The sequence below is a fragment of the Vanessa tameamea genome, chromosome 26 (assembly GCF_037043105.1).
Source record: "Vanessa tameamea isolate UH-Manoa-2023 chromosome 26, ilVanTame1 primary haplotype, whole genome shotgun sequence".
NCBI classification, from domain to species: Eukaryota; Metazoa; Arthropoda; class Insecta; order Lepidoptera; family Nymphalidae; genus Vanessa; species Vanessa tameamea.
The window spans coordinates 6,420,822-6,438,022 of record NC_087334.1 but is presented as its reverse complement, the minus strand read 5'-3'; the positions used below and the strand labels follow the sequence as shown (position 1 = coordinate 6,438,022).

The 17,201-nt window shown below is 32.0% G+C and overlaps 1 protein-coding gene across 1 annotated transcript; it reads right to left on the bottom strand.

Moving 5' to 3' along the window:
• Nucleotides 1-1,248: 1,248 nt before the first annotated feature.
• Nucleotides 1,249-3,663, bottom strand: LOC113393857 (trypsin-7-like). The gene is made up of 5 exons (XM_026630953.2): nucleotides 3,552-3,663; nucleotides 3,090-3,471; nucleotides 2,729-2,984; nucleotides 1,529-1,678; nucleotides 1,249-1,426 (listed from the first exon to the last, which is right to left on the bottom strand). Exons 1-5 carry the CDS (start codon nucleotides 3,610-3,612, stop codon nucleotides 1,271-1,273), a joined length of 1,005 nt encoding a protein of 334 aa, XP_026486738.2. The 5' UTR covers nucleotides 3,613-3,663; the 3' UTR covers nucleotides 1,249-1,270.
• Between the last annotated feature and the right edge of the window lie 13,538 nt (nucleotides 3,664-17,201).

The window sequence follows — 17,201 nt, the reverse complement described above, 5'->3', positions numbered from 1 at the left end:
TATAAAAGATCTCAAACGGGGTCATTGACCGATCGTTATAATTTAGTTTTGGATATAATTATATTGCTTGTATTTTATAACGAAAACTATTATTATCGGTTTGAAAAAATAGTATTTACAATAGAAATATATTTTTATATTCCACTGCCAAGCAGTAACACTTAGTACTGTTGTGTTCCGGTTTAAATGGTGCGTGAGCCAGTGTACTACAGGCACAAGGGATATAACATCTCAGTTCCCAAGGTTTGTGATGCGTTAGTTATGTAGGAAATGGTTAAAATTTCGTACAGCGCCAATTTCTTTGAGCAGTGGTGATCGGTGGTTTATTTTCCTATCCGACTATATAAAATATAAAAAAAAAGAAAATGCCTGTTTCATAATAAAATCATTCTGAATAAACTTTCTTTTTTTTAGAAGATAGACGCGTAATTTTATTTTCGCAAGAATATATTATATAAATTTAAGTACTAGATATTTTGCGATCACTAAAATGAGCCTGAATACTTACAATATTCTAGAACTTTACTGGTATTCCATTAGGCTGGCTGGTATCTAGAGTTAAAAGTTTAACCAAATACGTGTAGGCACCGGTTTCCGTTACATAATACGCACCAAGAAGACAAAATTATACAAGTAACAGTTTGTAAATGTCCCACTGCAAGGATCCTCTCCTTTTGCAAGGAATGTTTTGGATTTTCGCTTCACGTCACGCTTCTTCAATGCGGATTGTTGGATACACATGGCTGATTTTTCATTTGACTCAAACTGGTTTCCTTACGACGTTTTTCTTTCTATCGATCGTTTATGACGACCATGAGATGAATTATAAACACAAATTTATCATATAAGAATATAATGGTGCTTGCCTGGGTTTGAACCCGCAATAATCAGTTAAGATTCACGTGTTCTAATGGGCCATCTCGTTAGAAGAGAGTGATGACGATGTTGCTCATAAAAATAGAAGATCAGGAGTCCACGTTCAGCTCTATGGTGGTCAATTAGTACGCCCTAATTAATTAAGTAGACACGTTAATGATCATGTTTGGCAAATTTCCAATATCTAAACATCAATGCATAATCGTAATAGCTTTTTCAGTCATATATTCGATTTTCCACAACCTATACATTTGAAGAGACAAATATTGTTTCGTGGTTTAAAGTTATAGTGATTTTTTTTCGGAAACTCTTAGAGTTAGAAGAATTATTAAAGGTAATTATATTAGTAAAATGAAACCATTGGATAAAAAACAACATTTAATTCTGATTCAGTTTAATCTAAATCCATGCCTGTTATTTCTTTTATCCAAGGTCTGATTTTAGCCACTTTGCTGTACACGCCGAAGGATCCGGGAGTAGCACATCCATAACCAAATGACACCATACCTAGAAGTCTATCATAGGCGACAGCCGGTCCACCCGAATCACCCTAAAATAAAAATTTATAATAATATTCAATTTGAATAAAAAGAATATGCCCAATCCCTATAATTCACAATTATAAAATATTCTTTAATCTATTTATGTATACCTGGCAGGCATCCTTCTTTCCTTCGGAAAATCCTGCACAGAACATTCTAGAAGTTAAGCTTCCACGGAAATATGGAAACGGTACCAGTTGACAGTTTTCTTTCGATATAATTGGCACTCGAACCGCACGTAAAACATTTGAATAAGGACCCTGAAATGGTCGAAATTAATAATTATTTATGCAACAACAATAATTAACCTATTCTATGACATTTATCGTAAATGCCACGTCACTTTTATCACAAGCAAGAATCAAACGCAGTACTGGAGGATTATCACAAAGCATTTGTTATAACCAGAAATTATTAATTGTATTCAATAATGCAACCTTATTTCATATATTAGGTCTTATAATGTTATAAAACCATTTGTTTTGAAATTACCAAGTTAAATAAGATCACCAAAAATTAGTTTTTCTTGTACGATTTTTTTTAGTTGTAGCGATAAAATATGGTGATGAACGACTTAAACAAATACATACAGATTAAAAATAATATAATTGCATCGTGAGGTAATTGTTAGAAGCATTTCTCCTTAAATCCAGTGCCATCCCGAGCCGTAGTGGAGGCATTAGGCAACAAGACGACGAATTAAAATTTATAATATAATTTGTTCACTATTAATAGAGGGCTGTTCGCGCAATCTATAACCTAGGAGCTAAAGAATCATTGAGGTATAAATTTAAAGAAATCAAAGACATTGACAGCCCCCAATATATATTCTGTAATGATATGTTTGTACGAAAAGATATCAATGATTTTATAAGAAAATGTGATACTCCTAGCATTGGTACAAGGAACAAACACAAATTTGTTACTCCTGTTACTCGACTGCATAGAGTCAGTAACTCTTTTGTGGGGCAATGTTTACGGTTCTACTACAGCAAGTGTTCAAAATGCCTCTGTTGCCAAATTAAAAAAAAAATTATAGAACGCTTGTTTGCGAAAAGTTATACAATTAGTGAGTTTACGATAGATAACACTGCTTGGAAATGAAACGATCACTCCCTGGCTATTTCTTTTCATATTGAATATATATAAATAATAAAAATAAAAAAAACCCGCTGAGTTTCTTTCGCCGGTTCTTCTCTGGTCAGGGTATTTTATTTTCCGAACCAGTGGTAGTGTTTAATTTGACAATCAGTAAGTAAGTGTAATGCTTCTATATTGAATTAAGGAAATTTGAGTTTGAGTTCACTTACATTTTCTTCAGTATTACCCCAACCAGTAACTGTAACGATTTTACCGATCACCATATCCTCCAAACTGGCAATTTTGACCGGTTGTATATTTTCATCTAATTTCAAAGGAGCAGCAAGTTCCAAGAGTTGAAAGTCGTAATCGAAAGGATGTTCTTTATTCTTTGCCGACCACATCGGATGGACGAAGTTTCTTCTTATTGGTACTTTTTGGCCTTGGTTCAAGTATTTTGATCCCACCCTTACGTATGGTTTCTTTCTAATGATTAGTAGTATAGCTATTAATACCTAATATTTATGATATTTCCCTTTATAGATACTTAAAAATGACAATTGTTTTATTATATGTATTTAATGAACTTACCCACAGTGTCCAGCTGTTAAAATCCATTTTTTGTCAATTATCGCTCCTCCGCAATTACTTCCATAAGCGGCATGGTATGGGTACAAATTGATGTCAACCTCAAACCCTCCCACAATTTTGTCCTCACCATAGTTTGCTGAAAAATCTTCACCTATTCTTTGAGGAATACTATCTTTTTCCGAAAAGTACAAGTTGTCGCGATCTTTATTGTAATCGAAGCTATCAATATCTACCAGATCCGTAGCTTCGTCATACGGTTGTATGTCTAGTTTCAAATCTCCTTCGTCATTTTTCTTATAATTTGACCATAGATTTAGTTCGTCTCTATTGTTTCTTGTTGCGCCTTTTACGTTCAATAATGGTATAATAATTATATCATATTCTGAAACATTAACAACATATATATATTGATTTTTAGCTAAATTATACTAATATACGTTTTAAACACATTATATATATTACTATTGAAATCAGCTGGTATTATATTATGAAATATAAAATATATGAAAATTATATATAACATTGTATAAAAAAATTCAATCACACACAGCACATTACATTCGATTTAATACTGAAAGCTTTAAATTAGTCAGATCAATCAATCATGTCGTGTGTTGAAAGAATTAGCCGTGAAATTAATAATTTGTTTTTGCGTGTAGTACGTAATAGGTAGGTTGACACCACGCGTGTTTCATTCCAAATATACATAATTAATACAACCGCCATTTTTTTAATGACAAATACTCGGAGTCTAGCAATCAAGGTTTATTATTATGAATTGTTGAATGATTATTATTGCCTTTTGTTTACGCGTCAAAAGAGAAACAGATCGACTTTTTATTTTGCTAAAATGCAATTTATGTTCTGGAGAGTAATATAGCACAATGTTCTGAAATCCTCAGAGCAAAGCCACTGGTAATAGCTTAAGTATCTTAATCGTAACGTTTTCGTTAGAAAATGAGACGACGACAATTGATGAGATCAGGACTTCTTCGGATGCTGTTGAGCTATTGTGAATCTCGGATTATAAAACAAAAGGCAGGCAGCGCGGAATATTATAGTGGAGCAACAAAAACGAATACCAAATCAATAGTGACGTCATTAATTAATAATTAAATTGACGTATTAACACAAGACGTATCGTTTCACTACCGAGAAATTTCATTCGTTTTTGAATTTGTATTAGCTTTTGTTGCTTAATTATAATGTTACGCGCGCTCCATATGTTTTTTTTAATCTTGATGTGAATATAAAAAAATAATAATACTAAAATTATCAAAATTACACTTATATGTTTCGTAATAGTTATGTATTTACGCATTAACATTACATGTTTATGGGTTATTATATGTGCTAGCGTAACTTAGTTTAATTAAGTAACTTAGTTAAGAGTAAGTTTAAGTTTACCTTTACCTTCGCTTAACCTATTAAACGATTATGTAGCGACAAATATTTTCCTGTGAACATTTAATTGTGCCTACCCAAAGAGAGATTTCTCAAAAATGACGAATAGATTTACTATAATGATTATAGTCAGATTTATATAAAAGTACCATGAAATAACCCTCAACATCATAAGAGCATACTGTGATAAATTGTTAGGATAACTGTTACTTTATAAATAAAATATTATTGTTTAATGAAAATATACAATTAGAAAGTGCTCTTATTGGAAATCATTACTCACGTTTTTAGTAAAACAGATGCAAAAAATTAAAGAGGATTCAATATGACGCCTTGTGGAACACCTCTGTTGATTGTACAGCAATTTGAATGGATCTTCATTGCTACATGTTGCTACTGTCTATTTTAGACACCAGGTGACCATACCTTTGGAGATGTTTTAAGGGATCTATAATACTCAATCAACTTCTTGTCATTGAACATATCGAGTCTAATGAGACTCATAACTCCAACTAAGATTGTATTCGTACTTTCACCGCAATATAATTTATAAAAATGAGATTATAATTTAAAACAAAAGGATTAATTTTCTAGTCGAACATGCAATAAACACATGTCAAGTAAGAGGTTATATAACCGGAACAGTTTTTATTACTTGTGTGAAAAATTAACTTTTGTAACTCAACGTTTAAAATTGACAATCTTATTAGAAAAGTATTGTTATTGAGGTTTTTTTTATTCCTGTTAATTAACATTTACCATTCAAATCACATCATTGTTGTTTTTGTTTGATACATACAAAATGCACTGTTAAACATGTTAAACATAAACCTTTCGTGAACTCCGAGGACACACTTTTACCGCCGTTGTACAAAAAAGTTGGTCTCTAAATACCTAATTCGGTAAAAGCTGTGGATTTCTTTATTCCAAATTTTGAAAAGTAGTGCATGCAGAAAAATTTGATTCCGCCTCAAGCAGTACGGCATTGTACCAAGGACGCTGGGGCTATAAATTATATTATTTACGAGGCTCAGACTTTGAGCAAGGTAAGCACCAGCTATCCGGTCACCAGAAGTTTAGAACAGTTTCATAAAATAATCTATACTAATATTATAAAGTAGAAAAACATATTTGTATGTAATATCCGGAACTATGATCCAATTCTAAATTTTTTTACAGGAAGCTTCATTATTGCCTAAATGATAAACAATATAAACTATATTTTTATCACATAATTTTATTTATTAATAAATTGCACCTGTACGAAGGCGGGACGAGTCGCTAGTATTTAAAAAGTTTTTATATCTATAAGTTATACACCGACTTAACCAAACTGCATTAGATAATGCTTAATTTTTTTTTTTTTTTTAAATATTGGACAACATCACATACATTACTCTGATCCCAATGTAAGCAGCTAAAGCACTTGTGTTATGGAAAATCGGAAGTAACGACGGTACCACATACACCCAGACCCAAGACAACATAGAAACATGAACTTTTTCTCCATCGACTCGACCGGAAATCGAACCCGGGACCTCGGAGGGGCGCAACCATGAAAACCGGTGTACACACTACTCGACCACGAAGGTCGTCATAATCAATGCTTGATTAGTGTATTTTGGTTATTATCATACAATTGCTATAAGGCACATTACATTGGGGTAACAGCACAGCTTAGAATATTTATACATCTAGCTAGAATGTCGCACTACAAAAAAACTAAAACAAATGAACCAACTTTATTATCTTGGTGTACATGATAGCTACGCTTGACACGCGCCAAACGTCATACGACTTTACGAGTTTGCGTGCGTTTCTGACTAACGTCACGTTTTTTTCTTCAATTATATTTTTCGAGGCGTTCTCTGCTTTGAGAGTCTATCTAGATATACAAATAATTAAAGCGCAAATAATTCTACAAAAAGAGCTATTCATCTTGTCCAAGCTACGTCAAATTACTCTACTAAAACTAAAACAAATTACTCAAGCTACGTAAAAATACTCAAATTTCGTCGCAATGTTCTTACAATAATATAAAAGTAAAATGTTATGTTTATATTTATTAATATATTATGTCACAAGAGCATTACCGAAATTGTGAACTTATAATATTAACTAAATAAATAAACACAAACACTTTCTGTCACTCAGCTGCACAGAGAAACTATTTTGTGAGGAAATGTACACGGTTTTACTACAGGATCCCAGAGTATGTCCAATCTGCCTCTGTTCCTAAATTAAAATATTGTATACAAAAATAATTTAGTGTACAATTTTTGAGTTGATGAACATGAAAGCACTTAGGAATGAAACAATCGCCTCCTAGTTAAATTTCTTTAAAATACTATACAGTATTGTAAACGGTTATTAACGTTTGCCTTTAAATATCAGATTTTTTTGTTATCTTTATTTTATCACAGGCGTACTGGCAAATGGGATACCTAAGGATAAATGGCAATATATATTAGTACTGTACGAAATATTCATAATTCTCCTATCACCAATGTGCCGCCAACCTTGAGAACTAAGATGTTTTTTTACAATGGCTTACTCACCCTTACTCATTGGCGGTATTGTGTATGATAAGCCGTTGGTACCTACTAAGGGCTTGCACAAAGCCCTATTACCAAATAAAAGTTGTGATAACACCAAAAAAAGTTTCTTTCGCCGATTCTTCTATTAATAACCTTTGTAATTTATTTTCCGAATTTGATTTTCTGCGTTAACAATCAAAAAGTAAACGTCAGCTAAGCTTTTAGGCCAGCTGATGGTAAGTAGTCACCAAATCCCATAGACATTAGCACTACAACAAAAATTAACCATCCCTGACATAGTAATTGCACCGCCAATTTTGGAAACTAAGATGTTATATCCCTTATACCTGTAGTGACACCTTCAAATCGGAACATAACGATCCTCAGTATTGCTTCCTAATTAAATTTTGCGAAAAATTGAAAACATTACAATGTACTTTAACGAATTAGTAACTTAGGTATTGTGCTGCCATCTAACAAAAGTAGTTGTAATCACACAAAGTTACATATTACTCATAGCGACATCTCTCATTGCTACCTAACACTAAGCCACTAGTTTAAGTTTTATTTTACCATTAAAAAAATTACATCTTCGCGACACGTCTAATAAAAACTCTAATGCATTTAAATTATTATAAGTTAAAAAAAATATTTTTCACAAAATAGGAGTAATAAAATAGTGTAATAGTTTTAGCTTAGAGCGCCATCTATTGTCGAATAGCCTTCACTATTATTATAATTTTAATAAAAATATTTCAGATAATTATATAAATAGTTTAAATTATTTTGCAAGTAAAATCATTTTTATGAGAAGATTAATGCAGTGTATTTATATCTATTTCGTACCCTTGGGTCACCTATCGGTAGGTCACCATATTCAAAAATGTATCGGCACATTAAGATGGACGTCGTGCTATGCCCCCTGTGCTTCCACTGGCTCATAACACAATGTTAGGCAGTGAATAATTGATAAGGCAACTTAAACGGGCAAATTAATCTACAATTTAATTGTGTTGCAGTTGTCCATGGGCGGTAGTAATCACTTTCCATCAGAACATTTTGACCGCTTACGTAAACATGAAGAAATTGCGCCCGCGTCAAAACCATAACACGCCAATGTTTGATTGTAATTGTATATAAATTATTTTTATAGTTATCTCAAAATTAATTATCAAGAGTGTAAATAATTATAGCGGAATTATATAATAATAAACCTTTTTTTCAAATTCCAGTTGGACTATTTTTTCTTATGGGAATACTGTTCTTCATTTTGTTGCATTTTCAATTGCATGGGAGCAGTACCATCTCTATTCCATACGACTGCCGCCACGACCGAAGAAAATTCAAACTCACGACCAACAGCTGTCCCAGTAACAGTGAAAACATCTCTAATTCTGTTTTGCTACTGAGATTTTTTCCCTTCGAAAACCTCATAACTATTTATTGACTGGACTGGGAATTTGATCATGACATCTGGTTCGGTAACCTTATAAGCAAGATCTACAAGTCACTAATTATTTTCAAAACAACTATAGCAATTGCTTCGTTATTGGCATTAATGTCCGCCTCAGTAATATCTTTAAGAAACGATTCGTTTTGCTTACGTACAGTATAATTTTCAACGAGACGTTCAAAAGCGTCAAGTTTACAATAACTATTCGTTAAAAAAGGGACCGACATACGTCATACCTTTGACATTAGAATATTATTTTGTCGTGAATTACACTGGTGCACTGTCCAAACTCGACTTCGATATGTCTATTTGAATATGCAGTCCTATTGAACAATCTCCTGGCTATTTCTGTATTATGTTGACAATTGTAACAATTACAAATGTAGACAAAAAAACCGCTCAATTTCTTCCCGCAATTCTTCTCAAGTTAAGGTCTTTATTCAGTTGGTAATTAATTTGACAATCGATTAGAAAATGTAATGCGTAAGATAAAACCATAACAAAACAGTCCAGCGTAATAATAATCTCTCCATTTATCTAGAAATGTTCTTTAATTCTCTTTATTGAATGCATATTGCTTATATTTTCTAATAAAACATAATTTTCACTGTTTATGAAACATAACTCTTTTCCTCTTCTCCTTCGTGTAATCATTTTTTGTTTTACCATTTGTTTACTTGGTGGTAGGGCTTCGTGCAAGCCCGTCTGGGCAGGTACGACCAACGCATCAGTTATTCTATCGACAAATAACAGTACTCAGTATTGTTGTGCTCCGGTTTGAAGGGTGAGTGAGCCAGTGTAACTACAGGGGACAACATCTTCGTTACTTAGTAGTGCTCGTCCGCCAACTATGTCTCAAAAAAAATTGTTATTTTATAAATATCAAATGTATTTACAACATTGTCAGCCAGTAATCGTGATAATAAAAGTTTATTCTTATACGTGTAATGGAATTTGTAATGTACAATTATTTTTTACACGATGTCATCCTGCATAAAAAGTAAAGAAGAATAATTCCATGACTTTTGATAATCAAATCACATTAACCAAGTATAATGCTTCGTTTAATAATAATTATTATTATCTTTAGATTAATTAATATTACTGGCAGAGCTTTGTGTAAGACTGTCTGGGTACCACCCACTCATCAGATATTCAACCGCCAAACAGTAATACTTAGTGTTGTAGTATTTAGCGATGGTGTATACTTACCATCAGTTGGGCCTTTGTGCGTCCGCCTACCTATCTTAAAAAAAAAGAAAAGATATATTTTAATTTGTTTATTGGTTTACCGAACAGTTAGATTAGTTAATTGTAGTTTGGCTAGAATTTATATAAATACCTCTTTGTTATTTTCTTGACATACACACTCATACATATTAATAAACTGCGGTGTTTCAATATATTAAAAAAATACAATATATTCCTATACTGCATATATTTCGAGGTGCGATGTCAAAGGAGACATCATTCGAGGGTCCAATTTCAAGATTAAGTTTCCGCCGTACCAGTGACGCTATAAATATATGATACATTACACCAAAAAAAGTAATATCTTTAAATTTATTTATCTTTTATGAATTATATAAACTAAATATTTAATACATAATATAATAAAAAAAAACTAAAAAAATTGACAAAATAATGATATAAGTATATGTTTTTGTTTTCTCTGCAAGTGGTTGTTACTATTCTCTGAGAAAATAAAATTCTTTAATCAGATAATAGTTACCCTATTGTATTATTAATAGTTATATGCTTGCTTTTCATAGCGAAACATTTCAAAACCAATTATATAAAACCAAACAATTTATAAGTAACCATTGTCATAAGAAAGAATATCACTACTCAAATCCAGACTCCATCGTTATTTAAATAGTACCCGAGTTATCATTAGAATTACATACAGTTATAAAGTAACAAATCGGTCAACTAGAAGTAAGTTAAAATCGACATCATAGCAATTTTTTCTTTTTTTTTAACGCCACTCAAGTGCAAAATATTCTGCCAATAATAAAAAAACACGTGTTACATTATATAGCAATAATATCTAATAATAATAATAATCACAAAATAGTAGCTTCGACCATAAATACAACTATGCTAATATTATAAAGATTTAAAAGTTGTTTGTTTGTACGTAGGATGTAATCTCAGGAACTAATGATCCACCTAATAAAATATTCCTGAATGCTATAGGGTATAAATTATATTTATATCATTTAATTTTCTTTATTAAAAACCGCATATGTGCGTAATCGGGGCGTCTCGCTAGTGTTTTATAAATGGCCCAGTGGTTAGAACGCGTGCATCTTAACCGATGATTTCGGGTTCAAACCCAGGCAGGCACCACTGAATTTACATGTACTTAATTTGTTTATAATTCATATCGTGCTCGGCGGTGAAGGAAAACATCGTGAGGATACCTGCATGTGTCTAATTTCAACGAAATTCTGTCACATGTGTATTCCACCAACCCGCATTGGAGCAGCGTGGTGGAATATGCTCCATACCTTCTCCTCAACGGGAGAGGAGGCCTTAGCCCAGCAGTGGGAAATTTACAGGCTGATTATGTTTATTATGTTATGTTATATACAAGTAAGGCGTCTAAGAATAAAAAGGATCATTACAATGATTACTACATGTGAAACAGTTTATTTATTTATACTTTATTCTAAATTTAAAAATACGTTAAAATTTTAACAGAGAAAAAAGTGCACAAAGGAAGCTTATAGCGATCTCACTGACAACCTTTGGCAACGGAAGTTTGCTAAGAGAACGGGTAAAGGCAGTAATATGTAAAAAACAAACGTGTACAAAATTTTGTATAAAATATAACAATAAAATCCCTCTGTAAATCCCAACCACACAAAATATAATAAAAAACTTACAAGGCGAAAACTCAATAGTAAATGATGTACCTGTTTACATAAATTAATTATTGTATTGTAAAGAAAATGTAGTTTATTATTTTTGACAACTCATTAGCTTAAAGCTTAAAGCTTAAAGCTTAAAGCTTGCCCTTAAATAAGTTCAATGTACCATTCAATATGACTAATCAATTCAAAAACAAAATCCCGAAAAACCATCTAGTTTGATAAAAGCAAATGAATTTAAAATGATAAAATTTTCTAATACATTTCCAAAATAACCGTCGATTCGTATCCCGAAGTCATCTTAAACATGCTCAACAAAAGAATCTTCATCGATATTTCGAACAATAACCCCCCCAAGTAAATAAGCCGTGGGGGATGAATATATAATGAAATTTTGCCCTCGCCGTCCGTTAATCAAAAACTGCTGCAGAGCGGGCTCTGGAAAGACGTAAGAAAATGGAAATTTTCCTACCCTCCTTTTTCCTGTTTACCCCCCACTCGCCTCCGAGAGGTCGGACACCCTCCTTGGGCATAGATATATGGAGAGCGCTTCGATTAAAAAATATATATCAACGATAAATATTACAAATACGTTCATACACAATATATCATCTCTATGACGTAATAAAAATATATTTGTGTATGTGAAGCACGGAACATCTATTACTTAATAGAACTTTATGCAAACCAGCGATGGGTGGTTATTGTCAATCGTTTTATCAATCGTCGTGTCGCTTGAAGGGTGTCCATAAATATTAGGTATTATAAAGACAAGTGACATCTCAAACCTCGTGTTTAGGGACGCATTGACAACGTAAATGATTTTAATTTTTTGTCATTGTCTTTGTTGCAGTCCTTCTGTTTCAAAGATGAGCCTGTAAGAGCCTGCTTCAGTAAAGTATGTTTTGATTATGACTGCATGTGTGCCTTCTGGCGCAGGCGAGTACTAAATTTATTTATTTTTTGGTTAACCAAAAGCATTTGAATATAACAATATAATAAATATTTTAATAAAATTATTGTGGCAGTGAGCTCGAATAAGACATTCTACAATATTGCTAACGTTAAGGTACGAGACAGAAAAAATATTCTTTATAAGGTTACAAGCGAATCTATACTGATATTATCAATGCGAAAGTAACTCTGTCTGTCGGTCTTTCACGGCCCAAACACTGAACCGAATTTGATGAAATTTGGTATGAAGTAATTTGAACTCCAAGGAACGACATAGGCTATTTCTTTATGTCTAACTATTGACTATCAATCCCTAAAAACGTGAGAGAAGTCACTGGCAACTACTATATTATACATACATAATACATTTTACTTTTAAGTAGTTCACAATATATTTCATCACTCCGTGTCATGGATAAGATATCAAATGGTACGCACTAAAAAAAAATTCAATCAAACGATATCAGCGACTGATATCTAATTAATCTACATATATAAAGATCTAAATCAAAATACCAATCAAATCGGTTTTAAGACCCTTTGGAATTGAGTAGATTTATATTACAGAAGTGCTCTCCTTCCTCGTCGCCTCCCTCCGCCTGCATTACGCCGCCAGCCGAATGCAAATTTTATAACACGACGCCCGTTTTCTTATAGGCATTGTCGTAAACCCGTCCGTACTCGCTTCGCCTCGGTCATTTGTTCTGATTGTGTTTCTATACTATACCTAACGTCTGCAATATTTAGATATACCTCGAACCATAATAGATACAATATTTTACGTCTTCTGTAATAAATATTTAACTTTACTTACTTGGACGAAAATTCTATATTCGTTTTGTTTACAGTAATAAGTACATAAATATTTATAAAAATATGTATGTAAATTTAAATTACCAATATGTACATAGTTTTAAAACTGATATAATACTTGAAGACTGAGCCGTGCTTATATATTCGGATTTAAACCCCGAAATGTATCAGTTACACATGTTCTAAACATTGGACATTGGCGTAGCCAGCTAGGGGCAAGGGACTTACCCTCCCATAGAAAAAGTACTAGTAAACCATAATTTTATCAAAATACCAATCAAATACCCCCAAATATGGGTATATTTGGGGGTAGCTACCCCAATCCCTCTTGACTATCTCGACATCAGTCAAAATATATTACATATCTTATCGGATCAACAATGAACATATAAAAAGCTTTTCCAAGAAAAATATATATTCGCACGTCAGAGTCTATAAATCTTAAACAAATATAATAACATTTTATATATATTAAAATAGGAAAGGTTTCCCCGTATGCGTAAAGGAATAGCTCTACCTAACGAGGAAGAATCTGCCGTATTAATAAGCTAGCCTATGTGTTAAATCAGGGCAGATTTCATCCAGATCTCTCGTGATTGATTAACAAACATACCTTTATTAAATTAGCAGCATATAATATATTGACCTTAACAATAATATTATCGGATCTAATAAGTACGTAAAGTAAAACGGACTTAAAATTCCTTTAAAGATTCCTCGAAACGATTAAAAAATAAAAACATAAATATGAACAAAATAATAACATTAATGACAAGATATTATTCCAGAAGTTACGAAATTATCTCTGGTAATATTAAAGCCTTGGCATGCCAAGACTTTGGACCGAATCGTGATTGTAATTACACATAAAACACCCACCAATAACACAAGTCGTTGCCAAATTTCGAATTCAAAAGAACATTTTTGTTCTACCTGCCTCCCTCGAGATAAGTGTAATAAAAGTTCTCTAATGCGAAAACTTGGTAATGTTATCGGGATACGTGATCTCGCCTTTTCGTTGAACGTTCCAACTAATGTTTTTCGATTTTCAAACTTTTGGAAACAAAAAACCCAATTTGGTGAATCGTGATTGGATACGGATAACTATTTGCTTTTAAATAGTTTTTATATAAAAACTTTTTGGTAAATTTTGATATAGAACAATGTCTACGAAGCTATTTAATAGGAAAAAAAAAAATTGACAGAAAATAAATAATTGTAAAAAGCAATCTTTACTAGACTTGGTATTTCTTTCTCTTTTATTTAACGACAGTTTATATTTTATATAAGGCATTTTCAACTAAAGTCTTTTCCAGTTATGTTCTATAACGTCTATGGACACACAGGCTCAGAATTATATACGAGTACAGAGTTATACCTTACCTGTTCGTAATGAAAGAAAATTATCGGTTTAAGGTAAGGTGTTTTCCTTACCTTAAAGTACGTTTTAATTTCAAATTTTCATTTTCATTTTCAACAAATTCCCATACAAATCTACTAAAGACAGTACCTTGAAACAATACTGAACCATAGAGTTCATGAACAAACGAAACTTACTGTAGTTATATTTGATGTGTAATATTTGACATCTCATCACCCATCTTGGTAATAAGCAACATTACATCCTACCGGAAAATGAGAGGCTACTATATGATAGTCAACCCTAGCACCGCGCACGCTCATTGGTCAAATCAAATAGTACGATTCCACAGCTTCCTAGTTCATGTTACACACTTCCGTCCCTTTTCACGACATCACTATCACAGATTGCAGAAAAGCGAAAGGAAATATGTTTCACTTAAATAAAAACGATTTAAAACCGAGCTTTTATTGCAATTATTTGGTAATTAAGGTATTCACACTAAAGCATGTGAAAAATTTCATCTCATTCAGCTAGAAGGAACTGATCAAAAGACCCACACATATTAATACGATAAGTAAAAAAACTGCTCGTCCTTAATTGGTGATACTAGATATGAACCGGCGTTCTATTAAGATAAACGATGTCATTACTAGAATTAGATTCCAAAATACAAATTAAATATATATTTTTTTTTAATTTCGATTCGTGAAACAGTAGTAACTTCATTCAGCCAAGCGTGCTTGGCAAATTCTTTAAGGCATTATCCGCTAAGTTATTATCGGCTCTACGGGTAGCTACGTACGATTTGCCGTTGAGTATCTGCATATGATACTTTTCGTAGATTCTTATATCATTAACAGAATACCGATGACAAGTCTAAAACGTTTTATGTATTTAAAGACTATCTCTGATATTTTTTTCTCACTAAAAATAAAAATAAAAAACAACATATTATCTATATATACGTCGTTTAATTCAAATTATAATTTCTACATTCATTGTAACGTTCTTGTCTCTTCCTTTAATCTGAAACAAAAGTTTTTTTTTTTTAAATTAAAACAGATAATAAAATATTTACATGAATTAAAAAAGATGGTAATCAAAATTCACGGCTAGCATACTCGTATTATCTAAACCACACGAATTCAACGCATAACACAGATCTGATTGGGCCACAACCAAATATCATTTTTATTATATAACGTATTAATCTTTTATTTTATAATCAAGTACAAACTATCTTCTATATAAAATAAAAGCACTTTCATTAACAATAAAAGACTTTCGGTGTCCCCTAAAACAAAGAACTTAACATTACAAAGTGAAATAGTATAAAATCCGCATCAAATATCAGCGTAGGTCCACTATCAGAGGTCCAGGTAAATTTTAATTTCCATGCAAATGTAAGACACGGTCGGTTAATCTAGAGCTCAGCTCTGGATCGCGTTTAATGAAGCCCGCTTTAGATTTTCTTCTAGGTTTTAAATAATTTTATCAAATCAAATGTAATGTAAATTCAAAAATAAAATTGGAAAAAATGTATTACATTTTGTGATTGTTGACATTGTTAGGCATTTTTTTTTTAATATGCAATTTAATGTTTTAGTTAATAATAAAATGTTGAACTGTGATAAGCAATATATTATATATATTAATGACTCAAATAATACATAATAGAATCAAACACACTTAGAAATTCGTGTCTTTTATTTTTACTCATTAAAATCAATATAAAATTACATATAATTATCATATAATTTTGTATAATAATTATTTATTTTTTTATAAAAACAAATTAAAAAAAAAAAAAAACAAAAATAAATACCCGATAGAAAAAAACCCTATAATATATAAATAATAACCAGAAAATTACATCCAAAGTCTTGAGGTATTCGCGAAAAGATATTCGGTGGAATTAAAACAACATTCGGAGAGAAAAGTGGTTCCCCCACCGCCCTCTCTCCACGGGGGGGCCAGTCGCAAGATGGCTCCTTTTAAATGGGGTGGACGGTGGAATAAAAGTGTGCACCTTGGTGGGTGGGGGCATTCGATTTGCTGCGAAATTTTAATTGGTTGCTTGGTGTGGTGTATTTTTAGATTTTTTTTTTTATTTTATATCTATTGTAGGGCTTGTACAATATAATATACGTGATGTGTTGAATGTGATTGTACTTACGATTGCTTTTGAAATGATTACACGTGTGAAAAAAAAACAATTTAAATTTAGAATATTTTGTTTGACTACGAAAAATTGTTTTTTTTTTTTTTAAATATAAATATAATTATGATCGTTTATAAAATAATAACATTAGAATTTTTTTACGTTCTGATATCTAGTTTTATGTAAGAAATTAAAAATAAGAACTTTTTCTAGAACTTCAATATATTACGATATAGTTAGACAGATAGGCAAATGAGCCACCTGATGGTAAGTGGTCACCACCCAAAAACATTGGCGCTATTATAAATATTAACCATTCCTTACATCACCAATGCGGCACCGCACTCGAGAACTAAAATTGTATGTCCCTTGAGCGCGAAGTTTATTGCACATTGAACCTTCAAACCGGAGAAGAACGATACTGAGTATTATTGTTTAGTGGTAGAATATGGGCGGTGGTAGTCACTTTCCATCAGGTGAGCCTCCTGCTCGTTTGCCACCTCTAACATAAAAAAAAAAAAAAATATATATCTGACGTGTGGGTGATACCT